Consider the following 17,979-nt stretch of genomic DNA (forward strand, 5'->3'; position numbering starts at 1 on the left):
GCCTCCCTGTCCATCCCCAATTCCCAGAGTCCACCCAAACCCTGTCCATTGAGTCGGTGATGCCATCTAACCATCTCATCCTCTGTCGTCCCCTTCTCCTCCTGCGCTCAATCTTTCCCAGCATCAGGGTCTTTTCCAATGAGTCAGCTCTTCACATCAGGTGGCCAAAGTATTGGAGTTTCAGCTTCAACATCAGTCATTCCAATTAACACCCTTTAGTTAGAGACTGATCATCCTTTAGGATGGACTGGTTGGATCTCCTTGCAGTCCAAGGGACTCTCAAGAGTCTTCTCCAATACAACAGTTCAAAAGTATCAATTCTTCGTCACTCAGCTTTCTTTATAGTCCAACTCTCACATCCATACATGATCACTGGAAAAACCATAGCCTTGACTAGATGGACCTTTGTTGACAAAGTAATGTCTCTGCTTTTGAATATGCCGTCTAGGTTGGTCATAACTTTCCTTCCAAGGACTAAGTGTCTTTTAATTTCATGGCTGCAATCACCATCTGCAGTGATTTTGGAGCCCAGAAAAATAAAGTCAGCCACTGTTTCCATTGTTTCCCCATCTATTTGCCATGAAGTCATGGGACCAGATGCCATGATCTTTGTTTTCTGAATGTTGAGCTTTAAGCCAACTTTTTCACTCTCTTCTTTCACTTTCATCAAGAGGCTCTTTAGTTCTTCTTCACTTTCTGCTATAAGGGTGGTGTCATCTGCATATCTGAGGTTATTAATATTTCTCCCGGCAATCTTTATTCCAGCTTGTGCTTCCTCCAAGTGTATAAGTGTAGGCAAATAATTAAAACCAAATGTACAAAGTACTATGATAGAGGTACATCTAACCCAACTAGAGAATGCCTTCGGGAAGAGGCTGCACATCAGTTATATACTAATTTTTCCTTAGAATAGGATTTATATAAGCTCAAAGACTGGAGATAAAATGTGGTGAATAGTCTGTGAAGTCTGAGTTCAGTATGGGGAGAAATCTGAGTGAGAAAGGCATTAAGGGGGAATGAGATAAAAGGTGGAGATGCAGTAGCATCAAACTGGAAGAGTGAGTGGGTGTGTCCATATCATTAAGATTTTATATTCAAGGTATGTGCAAACCACCTGGAAGTCAGTGGGGTTCTCTGAAGAAATTTAAGCAAAGTGACTTAAGGCATGGGAATTTTGGAAGCTCACTCAAGCTGTGTTATACAGATAGATGAGAAAAGTCATTGAACCTGGTTAAATGACTATTGTAGTAATGCACAGGGTCTGCTATCCTATTTTCTCATTTAATAAATAAAAAAGTATACACTTAAAAACAGGAAAAATATTATTGAACAAAGTATTATGCTGATTGGGTACATCTGAAATGCTAATCATGATCTCTGCCATGAGAACTGGTGGAATAGAAACAATGAAAATATTAGGGACATTTAAGAATTTTTTTGAGCATTGAAATCATAATTTTTTTAGATGTATTGAGTTAAGCTATAATAAATTACTGCTTTTAATCTTTAAACATTTGAAGTTCAGTTAATAAAATGTGGACTAGTTTCTCCCATCTATGCATGTGTGTATGTATAAGTCCATAGAACCTATGTTATGAGAATTTGTTAAATGCTATAGTTATGGTATAAAATGAAGCAAATAAGTGTCTTAATTTATTGCTTAGTTTGCTTCAGAGGAAACATCTTTAAGACTTGATTAACTGAATTTTTGGAGAAGGAAATGGCAACCCACTCCAGTACTCTTGCCTGGAAAATCCCATGGACAGAGAAGCCTGGTACATGGGGTCACAAAGAGTCAGACACGACTGAGCAACTTCACTTTCAACTGAATTTTACATTTTTGTAACTTTATATAACTTTTTAGGAAAAATTATTTGCAATCTTTATTATATATCCATATTTTTAAAATGAATTATTATTTCATATCATATGTCTCTACATAGAAGCCTATTTAGGCTTGAAAAATAGAGCCCTTAGATAGAATCCTGTAGAAGGAGGGTGTTTTTATCATATTGCTTTCAAAGTAGGAGCTAACAAATGTGACAAAACCTGTGCTGTTGGAAAAGGTCATCCTGTTAAGAGATAGTTTGGAGAGAAGGAGACTTGTGGTCTGTTTTATGTATTATTTACTGATGTACAGCTGAGACTGTGACTGTGAAGCTGCACCCTTTTCTTCAGGAAAGAATTACAGCCTTCATAGCTGTGTTCATGTCAATCCTGAAGTCTTTACCCTATTGGCATGTACTTTTGCTAATGGCTTTAGTGCAAGAAGATAAGATAAAATAAGCAGATAAGATGCTGTGTTTTTAGAAACAGTTTCCTTCAGAGTAATTTATACCCTGAAGCATGAACTGAGTTTAATTTAAATCTAATATAAACCTTAGGAATCAATGGACTGGCTCAAGATGATTTTAATATATTTATGTTTTAAGTTTCTTTTCACAGTATGTTTGGTTATGGGCTATAGCAATGAAGTGGAATGAACCTATGTTTGATTTTGCACAAACTTTAGGGGTATCCTTAATTTGTGTTCTGGTTCTAAGTTCTTCATCTGTATAGTAGGGATAAGAACACATGGCTTGCAAAATTTGTGAGGGTTAACCTAGGAAGAGTTTAATCCAGTTACTGTCCCATGTTAGGTTCTTTGGACATGGAAACTAATATAGTTATTATTTTCATAGTTTTATGGTAAGAGAAAAGAAGAATGTAAAAATAGTCAGGTATTGTACTGGCCTTAAAAAATGCCCATTTAAAGCAGGACTTAGCCAAAATTGTTGTTAAATGTTATTCTTTTAAATATCCCAAGGCTGAATTAAAGAGGATATATTTGATCCTTCAATATTCTGATTTTCATTATATTTTTTTTCTTTTTAAAATTTTGGAACAATGTGTACTCTACTGGTTAATGTGTTATTTTCATTTGAAAGTTTGATGAAATAGGTGGTCGTTATTATTAAAGGGAAGTACATTTCTTATAAGATAAAAGACAAATTATATAAAGCTTCATTCAACACGATTGTACATATGGAAGTTAATACCTCAAAAACTTAATTAACTAAGGAAATGACCAAATGCACATTTCTCATGCACTCAGTCATCCATTCATACATTCTATAACTGACACTAGTTAATGCTAAAAATATTAATTGAAATTGTAATTTTCAAAGAGCACCACTCTGTTGCAGGTCACTCTCTACTTTGTGTAGTGTGAAAAATCATGTTAATGTTATTAACTGGTTTTTCAAGCAGTCCCGCTTTCATTTTAAATCCTCCCCAAACAGTGTACTTATAAAATTCAGTGCATTTGAAAATTGATAGCAATTCTATTTTTTTTTAACAAGTGAAACTTTTCACATGAGTAATATTGGTCTCACTTTCAACTGAACTTGATTTCTTTTCCTTCTGAATGAAAGAATACTGCATGCATCTCTATAGAACAATAGATATTACCTCCCACATAATTATTGGGGCATGTTTAGTGCCTCCTTAAATAGAATCTAAATATTTCTAGTGTAATTAATTAAATAAAATCTATATACTTGCAGCCTCAGACATGCTCAGTGATAGACTGGTGAACATATAGTCTTATATGAATATTTTTATTTTTGATTATTTATTTTTATTATTATTATTTATTTTGATTATTTTTGATTAAACATAGAAAGCCAATGAATATGAGTATATTGAGTAATATGGATTCCTAGGTCTGTTTTTATAACAATGCTTACACCACCTGAATCATGTTTTGATTTGCTTAGTGAATTAAGTAAATATTTAGTTGTGGACCAGGGAATCCAAGAGTCTAAAAAATCATTTGTCCTTTTATATCTGGTTTATTTCATGCACTATTGTGTTTCAATGGTTCCATGTGGTAGCATGTATTAGAACTTCATTCATTTTCTGGTTGAATCACATTCTATTATATGTATATATCACATTTTGTGAATCTGTTCACATATTGATGGAAACTTATTTTCGCTTTTTCATTATGGTGAATAATGTTGCAATGAGCATTCACATACAGATGTCTGTTTTAAATTCCGAATTTCAATTCACTTAAGTATATACCTAGGAATGGCATTGTTTGGCCATGTGGTACTTCTATGTTTAGTATTTTTAGAGATATTATATGGTGCCACTCATTTGAAATTTCTAGCATAGCAAACTTCATAGAAATGGAGAGTAAATTATCAGTTACCAGGGCCTGGGCAGAGGAGCGGAATAGAGACTTATTGCTTAATGGTTAAACCGTTTCAGTTTGGGCTAATGAAAAAGTTTTGGAAATAGTATTGATGATTGCATAACATTGTGAATTTAATTATGCTATTAAATTGTACACTTTAAAATGGTTAAAATGGCAAAAATTTATGTTGTATATATTTTACAACAATTTAAAGAATGAATAGTAAAAGAAGTTGTTTAGTCACTAAATCGTATCCAGCTCTTTTGTGATCCAAGGCACTGTAGCCCCACCAGTCTCCTCTGTCCATGGAATTTCCCAAGCAAGAATACTGGATGAGTCGCCATTTCCTTCTCCAGAGGATCTCCCCAATCCAGGGATCAAACCCATGTCTCCTGCGTTGACAGGCTGATTCTTTACCACTGAGACACCAGGGAAGATCAGAATAAGTATAATATGCCACAGTTCAGTTCAGTCACTCAATCGTGTCTGACACTTCATGACCCCATGAACTGCAGCATGCCAGGCCTCCCTGTCCATCACCAACACCCGGAGTTTACCCAAACTCATGTCCATTGAGTCAGTAATGCCATCCAGCCATCTCATCCTCTGTTGTCTCCTTCTCTTCCTGCACTCAATCTTTCCCAGAATAAGGGTCTTTTCAAATGAGTCAGCTCTTTGCATCAGGTGGCCAAAGTATTGGTTTCAGCTTCAACATCAGTCCTTCCAATGAACACCCAGGACTGATCTCCTTTAGGATGGACTAGTTGGATCTCCTTGCAGTCCAAGGGACTCTCAAGAGTCTTCTCCAATACCACAGTTCAAAAGTATCAATTCTTTGGTGCTCAGCTTTCTTTATAGTCCAACTCTCACATCCATACATGACCACTGGAAAAACCATAGCCTTGACTAGATGGACCTTTGTTGGCAAAGTAATGTCTCTGCTTTTGAATATGCTGTCTAGGTTGGTCATAACTTTCCTTCCAAGGAGGAACTGTCTTTTAATATCATGGCTGCAATCTCCATCTGCAATGACTTTGGAGCCCCCCAAAATAAAGTCAGCCACTGTTTCCACTATTTCCCCATCTATCTGCCATGAAGTGATGGGACCACATGCCATGATCTTAGTTTTCTGAATGTTGAGCTTTAAGCCAACTTTTTCACTCTCCACTTTCACTTTCATCAAGAGGCTCTTTAGTTCTTCACTTTCTGCCATGAGGGTGGTGTCTTCTGCATATCGGAGGTTACTGATATTTCTCCCGGCAATCTTGATTCCAGCTTCTGCTTCTTCCAGCCCAGCGTTTCTCATGATGTACTCTGCATATAAGTTAAATAAGCACGGTGACAATATACAGCCTTGATGCACTCCTTTTCCTATTTGGAACCAGTCTGTTGTTCCATGTCCAGTTCTAACTGTTGCTTCCTGACCTGCATATAGGTTTCTCAAGAGGCAGGTCAGGTGGTCTGATATTCCTGTCTCTTGAAGAATTTTTCACAGTTTATAGTGATCCACACAGTCAAAGGGTTTGGCATAGTCAATAAAGCAGAAATAGATATTTATCTGGAACTCTCTTGCTTTTTCCATGATCCAGTGGATTCTGGCAATTTGATCTCTGTTCCTCTGCCTTTCTAAAACCAGCTTGAACATCTGGAAGTTCATGGTTCATGTATTGCTAAAGCCTGGCTTGGAGAATTTTGAGCATTACTTAACTAGCGTGTGAGATGAGTGCAATTGTGCGGTAGTTTGAGCATTCTTTGGCATTGCCTTTCTTTGGGATTGGAATGAAAACTGACCTTTTCCAGTCCTACGGCCACTGCTGAGTTTTCCAAATTTGCTGGCATATTGAGTGCAGCACTTTCACAGCATCATGTTTAGGATTTGTAATAGCTCAACTGGAATTCCATCACCTCCACTAGCTTTGTTCGTAGTGATGCTTCCTAAGGCCCACTTGGCTTCACATTCCAGGATGTCTGGCTTTAGGTGAGTGATCACACCATCATGATTATTTGGGTTGTGAAGATCTTTTTTGTACAGTTCTTCTGTGTATTCTTGTCACTTCTTCTTAATATCTTCTGTTTCTCTTAGATCCATACCATTTTTGTCCTTTATTGAACCTATATTTGCATGAAATGTGCCATTGGTATCTCTAATTTTCTTGAAGAGATCTCTAGTCTTTCCAATTCTGCTGTTTTCCTCTATTTCTTTGCATTGATCCCTGAGGAAGGCTTTCTTATCTCTCCTTGCTATTCTTTGGAACTCTGCATTCAAATGGCTATATCTTTCCTTTTCTCCTTTGCTTTTCGCAATGTACCACAACGAACAGATTTTATACTTCGAGTGGGTGAATTGCATGGTATGTGAATTATATTCCATGAAGCCATTTGAAACATAAAGTTTACCTAAAGGATTACACTTACAAAGGGGAAGTTTAAGGTTAGTAGCAGAAGGTAGCTGAAATGGATTGGATTTGGGAAATTTATGGTTCTGCCAACAAACAGCCTATTCTAGGCACCCTGAGGCTACATAAAAAGGAAAAAAAAAAAAAACAAAAAAACCTTAGTATCTCCAGCAACTTTCATAGGAAAGCACTCAAAGCAAGGGCATTATATTTTGTTACCTATTCTTTTAAACAGCTTTTAACTTATCATTGGGCATTCAATATGGCTTAGTAACTGCACATTTTACAATGCTTATATATAATATTCATTATGAATTTGAATCTTTACAATCACCTCTGTTTAAATTATGAATAGTTGAATATAGTATGTTGATTAGAAATTAATGGGATATGTACAAATGCTGGCTTTTTCAATATGTTTTGCTTTTCCGTGATTCAATTTCTGTTAGAGATATTTTGTGTTTGAGAATGTTAGTTTATATTTTACCTGCTCCTCTGCTTCTCAGCCCCCCAACTTAGTGTTAAGGAAGCATGGCAGGTGATACATAGATTTGAGAAGTAGGATACAATTTCCTCTGTTTAAAAAATAACTCATTTTTTAGATTATTTGTTCAATTACTTTTCCCTATCTTTAACGTATTTTTCAGCTGCTCCAGTTGATGTACTAAAAGCTCTAGATTTTCACAATTCTCCAGAGGGAATATCAAAAACAACGGGCTTTTGCACAAACAGAAAGAATTCAAAAGGTTCAGATACTGCTTACAGAGTTTCAAAGCAAGCACAACTTAGCGCCCCAACGAAACAATTATTTTCAGGTATGTTCTTTTTATTACTGCGACTACTGCTGCTTTGATAACTACTATTATTCCTTTTTATCATGCTACATAATGCATAATTATGGGGGGATTTTTCTTAATGGTTTGAAAAATACTTGGTGAATTTTTTTTCCTGTCCTTGAAAGCACTAAATGACCTGGTATTAATTGTCTAGAAGTCATGATAATGTAGGGAAAGGGAGTAGTGAAATGACATTTTCTGAGTATCACATTTTCTAAGTAAGTACCTTATTATGAGTGCTTGCTTGCTATTGGATACATATCGATTGTTTTTTTCTTACAGCTTCACTAAGTTGAGTGGCCTTGTTCTTATTTAACAGAAGAAGAAACTGAATTTCATTGAGACTCTGATTTATCCATATTACAGAAGGTCAATATTTAATGCAGGGTTTGTTTCATTGCCAAGGCCAATATTGTCTTATCAAGTATTCCTTTTTGGTCTTTTAGGATCTTTTCAGAAACAATTTATCCTTTAAATTCTTCATATTATCCTCTAGTGTCCTCATGTGAAGGAACTCAAGTTCCCTATTTTTACATAAAACTCTTTTCTATTGATAGAAAAATTATAGATCAAGGGACTAAAAATTTACAAAGCAAAATAGCATATTTTTCAAGAAAGTACATTTTAAAGTATTTTTTAAAATAGATTTATTTTGCTAAATCATTGATTTTTCCAAAATATTGCCTGTCTTGAAAAATGCAAATCTGTGGTGGACAAAAGTAACAAATTGCAAATATTAAGATAAAATGCACACTTTTTCTGACTTAAAATGAAAAATTAAATTCATGAAATATTTTTCAAATCACATGTGAAAGTTGTAAATAGTAAAAATTAAGCTGCTTTTCTCTTTATTTGCACTCTAATGCTGAAATAGGAAAAGGATGGGAATTTTCAAGAGAGAAACAGAGAGTAAAATAGATTAATGGAAAAGCTTTAGAGATACTCAAGAAGTTAGTTTATAATTTTTTATATTTGGCTCATCATCTCAGGATCAGTTTTTCCGCCCTCTTGTATAGTAGTTATTTTGATTAATTTGATTATTTCTGTTGTTTATTCTTGGAAAAAGAGCACAATGTGTACTTCTAGGAAGTCCTTCTATGTCAGTTAACAGAATAATCAACATTTCCCCATCTTCTCAAAACATGTGTCTTAGGTATGTGATTTTAATAATGAGTAATTCGGATAGGAAGAGACATCTATATCTCTTTCTGCATGCAAGTGATTGTAGGGTTATGTTCCTGGAAGATATAGCTTCCTGTCAATTAATACAAAAGAGCATTTAATAAAAATTACCAACAGCACTTTTACCATTAAAAAATCTAAAGTGAATATGTGAGTAGTATTCTTTATTAAAATTGTGAAAAATCTTGGGAAATTTATTTTGAATACTTTTTCTTTCATTATGAAAACACCAAGTAACAACTTCTTTCCTAATGAATGAAGTAGGCAGTAGTATTGGAAATTTCAACATTAGGGTTGGGGGAAGTGTTTTCAGATTGTCATTGTAATGTTCTGTTGAGTTAATTTATGTGTCCTCCCAAGTCCCAATTTGAGACCTTGAATTTAAATACCTGAGAACTCTGTGCCTGTGACCTGAATAGATGCTGTAATTTGCAAATTCCACCTGTTCTCTTTAGAACACCTGCTGTGGGACAGACACAGTACAATAAACTTTGTGTATATTGAACTTTATGTTCATAACCACCTGGAAAGAAGAATATTTCAACCCAAATAATGGATTAGGTGTTAGAAATGTGAAATATTTGAATACAGTCACAGAACCCATGGATGATTTAAAGCTGAGAGATAGTCTGGGGACTCTTTTTAGACTAAAGTGGGCTTTTGCCATTATGCAAAATTACCTTCACACATGATTTTAAAAACCCTACCAACCACTAAGTTATATCAGAAGGAGATTTTATTTAAAGGGAGACATATTCTGCATGAAAATATATGGACCACAAGTTAAAAATTAAACCCCAATAATAGTTATTGTGCTTTTTTAATATCAAATGTATTCATGGATGCAATATCTATTGATGTTAAAAGCCCATTTAGGGAATCAGTTTTGTATCTGATATACTCTTCTGAGTGATTATTACACATCTAGGATTTTTGTATATACACTTATTAGAGATGGTAACATTTTTTCCTTTAACAACAATCATTTAATAGAGAGGATACTTTATTCTTAGTTTGTGTTTATACATTTTAAAACATACTAAGTTGCAAAATTACACGTTTTTTTCTGTATCATATATACCGATCACTACTATTTAGATAAAATTTCACATCTTAAGTGGTTGAATTTGTCTTTGAACTTATTTTGTAATGAATTATCTCTGATAGATTTAGTTGGTTGAAACAAATTTGATTAGCATCTTATAGGGAGGAATCTAAATAAGTGTCTAGGTTATATTGTGGTCATTTTGACATTGAGTCATGATTTTTTAGAATTTATTTTCTAAAGGTCATAACTTAGAGATTACAATTAAAATATTGTTGCTTAATTTTAAATTGAGAAACACTTCCATAATTGAAAGATTTTACTTGTTGCTATAATTAGAAGTTGACAATTTTCAAAATCTGTGTTACATAAATGGGATGATTACAATTTGTTACAACTTATTAAGTCTTACATGAATATACTATTTCCTGAAATTCCTCTTTTTGTAAATGTCCTTTATTAAATAATTTTTGCAAAAATGAAAAAATATTGTTTTATCCAACTCATACTACTTTGGCATCATTTTTTTGAGTACAGAACATATTTAAAAATTGAGGTATTCAGGGAAAGAAGTCCTATAATTCTCAACAACATTTTGAGTTAATCATTTGAAGAAAAAACTTCTTTGTTATTGAACTTCCTCAATTTTAGGCTGAATTACTTATATTTTTATTTGTAGTAAAAGAAGCTAAAAGGTGTTTTTGTTAATTGATGTGTTTTATTATCTTTCCATTCTATATACATGATCATTTTTCTTCTATTGATTTTCATAAATATAAAATTGGATATCTCTGTGACACAAATCAAATCAAACAAAATTCTTACTCTGTGTGTGTGTTTGTGTATGTGTATAAATTGCAATGAAAGCAAGGTTTTTTTGATCTATTTGTGATCCAGTGAAGTTGTATTGGTAAATTATTTTAAAGATTTAAGAATTTTAAGTAGACACTATTTGTTTGGAGGCATCTATCTAGATTTTAGAGTATCTAGATTTTAGGTAGATTAGAACCAAATAGGTAACGTTAATTGACTGCTTTCTTTGTGAAATATTCTTATTTACTTTCCATAGCATTTTAATTAATTCCATTTCATAAAACATTTTTCCACTATATAATTTTAAGTGGCTGCATAGAATTCCACTGTATTAATATTTTAAAATTTCATTTAACCAATCCCAACCATTGCAAGCAATTTTAATGTTTTATTATTATAAATAGTATTCTAATTAATTGACTTAACATAATATCTTTATGTATAAGTATCCCTCTCACTTCTATAAATTCTTCAAATTAAAACTTAAAGTCTCCTATAGTCTTCTGAATTTGAATTCATGGCATTCATATTTATAGTATTTTTATTATTTCATACCACCATACATAATAGTGTATGGAATGGATGGACTGAATATGGAATTTCTTGGTGTTGGCTTATGCATGCACATATATACCAGTTTTGCATGTGTAAAAATTTTAATTTAAATAATTTCATCCTTCAAATAACAATACCTACTTTACTTATGTCCCAGGGTAGTAAAAGGATTAAATAAAATATATATGTAAACTTATTTTTGAAAAATAGAACCCACAAATTTATATGCAGTGTTTTTAGTAAAAAAAAAAACCCACAATAGTCATTGCTTAAATATCTGAGATATATTGTGGTAACTATTTAATTTATATATTTATTTAATAAATGCTTACTAAGAACTTATATAGATCTGGCCCCATGCTGGATATTTGGGATATGATGATGAGAAGGAAAATAAAAAAAATTAACCCTCCTAAATTTAGAATCGAATTAACCAAGTATCTAGGAGTTCTGATTTTAATGACATAAGCTTTTTATTAGTGAAACTTCATGTGTGATAGAAAAAACTGCTCAGAAAATCTTTAGCTTTTGAAGAGATGACTAAGAGCACCATCATATGTTGTGTCCTTACAATGCCTCTTTCAAGAGAGGATAGAGGGCACAGATTAGACAAAGGCAGAAAATACAAATTGTACACCAGAATTTCATCTTAAGTGTTCTAAAAGTGCTTATTGTGTGTTCGATATTGGATTGGCACCATGATCTTGTTTCCTAACTATGCATTCAATTTTACATAATCCTTGTGCTTTAAATGAGTGGTGGCAAAGTTTGAATACAGCTTCAACAATTATTGCAGACAAAAATTAATAGAATCCCCTCCCCACTGGTTTTTAAGTCAGTATCATTATTACTGTTTGAACTTTGGTTACTGGTTAAGACCACATTGGTAAGCTCAAAAATAATAGGATGATCTAGGAATAGTTTGGAATGTCTGACTCTTTGGCATTCTGTTTTCAGGGGGAACTTTTCCAGAAGATTTTTCAATATTATTTACAATAAAACCCAAAAAAGGAATTCAGTCTTTTCTTTTATCTATATATAATGAGCATGGTATTCAGCAAATCGGTGTTGAGGTTGGGAGATCACCTGTTTTCCTGTATGAAGACCACACTGGAAAACCTGCCCCAGAAGACTATCCCCTTTTTAGAACTGTTAACATTGCAGATGGAAAGTAAGTAACATAATAATCCTATGTTTTAACTGTGTGGAAAGCAGTTCCTTCATTCAGTCATTCAACAAATATTTATAAAGTGTGATGCAGTTTTTCTAGGGAGTGGTGATGCAGAAATGAACAAAACAATAAAATACCTAATCTTACATAGTTTACAATCTGGGTCAAGCAGTGAATGATAAAAAATTACTAATGAATATCAGATGGTGATAAGTGACAGGGAGAAATATAGCAATGAAGAGAGTCGGGGATGATGGTGGGGAGTGCAATTTTAAGGAGTGAAGTCAGGGATAGTCTTACTAAGAAGGTGACATGCAAAGGTGGTAGGATGCATGCCACTGCTAATAATTAAAAGGATACTATTCCACACGAAGGAAAAACAAATGCACAGCCTCTGATTCTGGCTGTGATTGATTTGGCCTAAGCAACATCAAGGATGCCAGTGTGGCAGGAACAGAGTGAAACATTGAGGATGGAGAGGCAGCGGGAGGGCAAATGGTATAACACTTTGTGTTGCTGTTTAGTCACTAAGTTCTATCTGACTCTTTTGCAACCCCATGTAGATGGCCAGGCTCCTCTGTCCATGGGATTTCCCAGATAAGAACACTGGAGTGGCTTGCCATTTTCTTCTTTAGGGGATCTTTCTGACCCAGGGATGAAACCCACTTCTCCTGCATTGGCAGGAGGATTCTTTTCCAATGAGCCACAAGGGAAGTCCATAATACATTGGATTATAGGTGATTGGAAACACTTTGGATTTTATTCCGGGTGAACACGAAGACACTGTAGACGTTTTGAGCAAAAGAATGATCTGATTTGACTTCCTCAGATGGAGCTAGTGGTAAAGAACCCGCCTGCCAATGCTGGAGACAAAAGAGACTTGGGTTCGATCCCTGAATTGGAAAGATCCGCTAGAGGAGGGCTGGCAACCCACTCCAGTATTCTTACCTGGAGAATTCCATGGACAGAGGAGCCTGGTGGGCTACAGTTCACAGGGTTGCAAAGAGTTGGACATGACTGAAGTGACTTAGCACGCATGCATGCACCAATATTATTAATATTGACAATCATAGGAAGTTTTATATAATACTCAATATGTGCTGTATACTGTTGTGAACACCTTAGACAAGTTAACTTATATAATTTTTCACAACTCTTTGAAGAAAATAATATTAATAAACCCATTTTACAGATAAGGGAAGTGAGGTACTGGGAGTTTAAGTAACTTGCATTTGGAAAGTGGCAAAGGTGAGGTTTGAACTCAGGTAGACTATCCAGTAACAGTCACTCTTAAGAAAATCATGCTGAATTCTGTATTGTGAATATTGTTTAATATTGTTTTGCTCCCTATCATTTCGGGAGCAGCTAAAAGCAAATAAATGTTTGTTAAATATACTTGATATTTTATTGCTGAATTTAGGCTACTAAAAAGATTTATCACAAATATAACATTTGATTATAGACATAAGAAAGAAATAGCTGTTCAGATGGGGAAAAAAAAAAATTCACACTCAGATTACCATTGTCAGGACCATGGAAAAACTGCCTCTCAAACCCAGGAAAAAACTGGGCTTTCACAAGTAATTTATATCATTATCCTTAATATGAAAAGTGATGATAATTCTATGAATGAAAATGCATCAGAGTAAGAAGTGTAGGGTATACTGTTTTAGATACAGCAGTCGTCTTTGGCATGGTTGCCTTGAGCAAAGACCTTGGAAGCCAGGGAGTGAGCATGTGGGGTTATGGAGGAAGAGCATTCCTGACAAAGTGAATTAGGTGAAAGGAACAAGAAAGAGACAGAAGTGTGGCTGGAATACTGCGAATCAGAAAGCAGAAATGTGGACATGAGATAGAAGAGAGGCAGGGTTAGGCAAAGTAAGGACTTCGGCTTTTACTGGGAGTATCAGATTAGCTTTTAGCTAGAGAGAAACTTGATATGACTCATATTTTAAAATGGCGACTCTGGTTGCATCAGAGTGGGAGCAGGGACCAGTTAGGAGTCTAGGAGAGAGACATGGTTACCTGGTCAAAATTGTGAGATTTGAATCCTGAATATCCTGTGAATACAGGATTGACAGATTTCCTGATGATATGAATGTATAGTATGACAGAAAGAGGATAATTAAGAATGTTTCCAAAATTTAAGGTTAATTTAGTATTTTGAACATTGTATGTGACATCATGATTATGACATATTATTATCAGACCTTAAATTAATTCAGCAAAATTCAAGTTTAGAGTCCTAATCAACTTGCAACAATTGAAAGAAATCATTTTTATTTTATGTTAATGAAAAGCACATGCCCACAGTAGTGGAGGGGGTTTAATTGAAGACACAGGCTTCTTGGCAGAAACATGTGTAAATTTTACTCTCACAGTATTAAGTGCCTTCTAATATAAATCTTTGTGCAATTCAAACCAAGCAGACGCCTATGCTAGTTCAAATTGCTTTGGAAAGACCAAAGATTAAGTGTATATGGAAATATACTTGGTCCTCATCAGTAGCCATGCCAAGTCACATGAAACAGATTTTTGAAAGGCTCCTGCAACTCTTTGGGTACTTTATTTTATGGATATAGTCCTAGAAACTTCTGGAATATTAATTTAGCACTTTTCATTTGGAAAACTAATAGAGTGGTTTGCAAAATCCAAGTGATCTTCATTTAGTTGTTTATGTTAGCACAAGATACTGTTAATAAAACCCACCATTTTACAACTTTGATTAGGGTATTTGTATTTCCAAAGGACTGGCCACATCTGCATTCCTACCCCCCACCCCCACCCCCGCCCCATCCCCACCCCCACTGCAAAGCCTGTCATCACTGCCCTGAATTAGCTGGAGCAGTAGCTTCAGAGTGAATTGAGACTCTCACTCCACACATGCATTGACTATGCTTTCTTTCAGTGTTCCTACTTCCTGCCAACTCTGGAAAGGAGAGATATTGTGTCTCAGTCTTGGATCCTGCCCACAGTAGTGAAATATAACTGTCTTGAAATTAAAGTGGAAAAAGAAAACGAAAGCACTTGAAATAAATGCGAATAAAGACAGAGAAGCACATTGTGTCTTACAATTAAACGTTCAATTGCTCCAGATGGAGCATTCATTCAATTAGTAGACATACCCTTTTAGAGCCTATATCAGGGGATCTCTCAAGTAGAATTCTTTTAAGTGAAATTCCACATTGGAAGAAAGCACTTATGTACGTAGAAACTATTACTTATCCCATATCTCACCCCTAATCTCTATCAAATACCCTCGTGAGGACATGGTGAGATCAAGCTATTGTTTCAACACAAGGTGAAGCAGAGGATGGGCACTGCCTTATCAGCACAGACAGCCAATCCTGCTGTGCAATTTACATAGCTGTGTGACTTTTTGAGTACCTACCACTGCTCTGGATACTAAGTAGCCACTTGTTAACTGATTGATGAATAAATAAGCCTACATTTTGTATAATTTAAGATCACTTGTATAATTTAAAATACATTGTTCTTGCACATGAATAATGGTTTGACAACATCTTTGGAACTTACAGCATTATTTGGCTTTTTAAGGTGGCACCGGGTAGCAATCAGCGTGGAGAAGAAAACTGTCACAATGATTGTTGATTGTAAGAAGAAAACTACAAAACCGCTTGACAGAAGTGAGAAAGCAATCGTTGACACCAATGGAATTATGGTTTTTGGGACAAGGATTTTGGATGAAGAAGTTTTTGAGGTAAAATAAATCAAACTTCATTTTTTATGAATATTATTAATTCAGATGAGTAGAGTTAATAACAGCAACAATCCATATATGCTATAAAGCAAAGTTGTAAACTTTAAAGGGTGGCCTAATTTATTCCCCTGTATGTATAGCAGTGATGTTTTCTATTGTTCAGTAAGAGAATGAGTAGACAGTGGTGACTATAAAACCTGGGAAACTTTAATAGAGATTGGTTGATTTAAACACTGGCATGCTATATTCTTGGGAAAGACAAATGGCTTTCCTCTTAGTACTCTGCATTGTTTTCTTTGGAGAAAAGAACATTTTCTTCACTTGCTTCTCTCAGAGATTAAGTTAATGAAATGTACAAGTCAGATATTTTGTGTGTGTGTGTATTTCCAAGATAAAATAGAGATACTCCAAAAGACAAACTTTATTTTTAAAAATCACTATTTCAATGTGAAGGTAATGGTTAAAAGCTTCTTTCCAGTTATAATTGGCCAATTATGATAATCACATTATTTATTTTACCCTTCCATCACTGTATCTGGTAACTCTTGCTTTAATTTTCATTTAGTCAATTATTAATGGAACGAACACATTTGACTTCATGAAGGGGTGCACTCCTGAGCTATTCAGTCATTACTCTGATGACTGTTTTAATACCATTTTTTAATAACTTAGTTTCCAAAGTGTAACAAAGTAAAGCTGTATAACATATTATGGTTTAATAGACAAGTTTTACATGGAAATACATTTGCTGCATTCTGCTGATATGTATATAGGGATATGTGCACACACATAGTATGTGTTTTCAAAACCACAGTGGAAATTCAGGGCCAGTAGAATATTGCATTTCTGTGCTTAGTTATATAATCAATGGCATAATTTCAAATAGAACTATTATTTGTGACATTTCAGATTATTTGGTATTCTATTTGTTTCTGAGTTTCTGCACTAGTATATACCCAGGTCTTTGAAGCTAAACAAAATGTTTTAACACATTATATCACACTAAATTAATGACAAACTGATTCAGACAATATGTAATAATAAAGTCTCAGATATTCCAATATCATGCATTGATTGCACACAAATGATAAATGAATATTTATTTATTAAATGAATGAATATATAAATTAATTTAATTTTTAGGCTTACAGAATTCTATTTTAAAATTAAACTGTTTATGAACATCAGTTTCATAAGCTAAATCTATTTTTATAATACACAGCACCTGATTTTCCTAGAACATATGAGTAATATGGAAGAAATATATTAGTTGAAGGTTTCATTTTATACATTAGTTTAATCTATCGCTGTACATATGCACAGAGCTTGTGTAAGTTAAACAATGGAAATTAAGAGTAGATTGTTTTTGCCATAAATGATTAAAACATATAAGAGGAAATATATAATATTATTTATTAATTAGTTCTCAAAATTTACTGTTTCTGAAAGATAATATTTGATATTTGTACACATTGATTGGGCTTCCCTGGTGACTCAGACTGTAAAAAATTCACCTGCAGTGCAGAAGACCCAGGATTCATACTTGGGACAGGAAAATCACCTGGAGAAGGGAATGGCCATCCATTCCAGTATTCTTGCCTGGCAATTCCATGGACAGAGGAGCCTGGCTGGTTCCACAGTCCATGGGGTCGCAAAGTCAGACACCACTGAGCAACTAAATCACTGAGCAACTAACACACACACACACACATATACATTGATTAGATTTCTTTTTCATACCATTTCATAGCATCGAGACTTCTATTTTTACCTGAACTTACTTCTAGGTGAATGTCATTTAATTTTTATTTTTTATTCCCCCTACCCTACATGCATATAAAACCAGATTATATTCCACTTTCTTTTCCATATACTACACTCATACTTATTGGAGTCCAGTTTAAACTGTAGTTACAGACTATCACAGTAAGCGTCTTCTTTTTTTTTTTCAAACTAAATAATTAAACCTAATGTTACACATTAAAAAATATGTAATAAGCACCTCTATGTTTCATAGGCTGATTATAGTATCAACAATTAAAATATGTAAAAATGATTCCTTAAAATATTTCCATGT

The 17,979-nt window shown here is 34.2% G+C and overlaps 1 protein-coding gene across 1 annotated transcript in view; it reads left to right on the top strand.

Moving 5' to 3' along the window:
- Positions 1 to 17,979, top strand: part of COL11A1 (collagen type XI alpha 1 chain) — a 225,048-nt gene that overhangs the window by 21,947 nt on the left and 185,122 nt on the right. Inside the window, exons 2-4 of the mRNA XM_055584945.1 lie at positions 7,227 to 7,394; positions 11,968 to 12,181; positions 15,740 to 15,902. Of these exons, the coding sequence (XP_055440920.1) occupies positions 7,227 to 7,394; positions 11,968 to 12,181; positions 15,740 to 15,902 (545 nt within the window). The remainder of the gene's footprint in view (positions 1 to 7,226; positions 7,395 to 11,967; positions 12,182 to 15,739; positions 15,903 to 17,979) is intronic.

This window comes from Bubalus kerabau, chromosome 6 (genome assembly GCF_029407905.1).
Source record: "Bubalus kerabau isolate K-KA32 ecotype Philippines breed swamp buffalo chromosome 6, PCC_UOA_SB_1v2, whole genome shotgun sequence".
Classification (NCBI taxonomy): domain Eukaryota; kingdom Metazoa; phylum Chordata; class Mammalia; order Artiodactyla; family Bovidae; genus Bubalus; species Bubalus kerabau.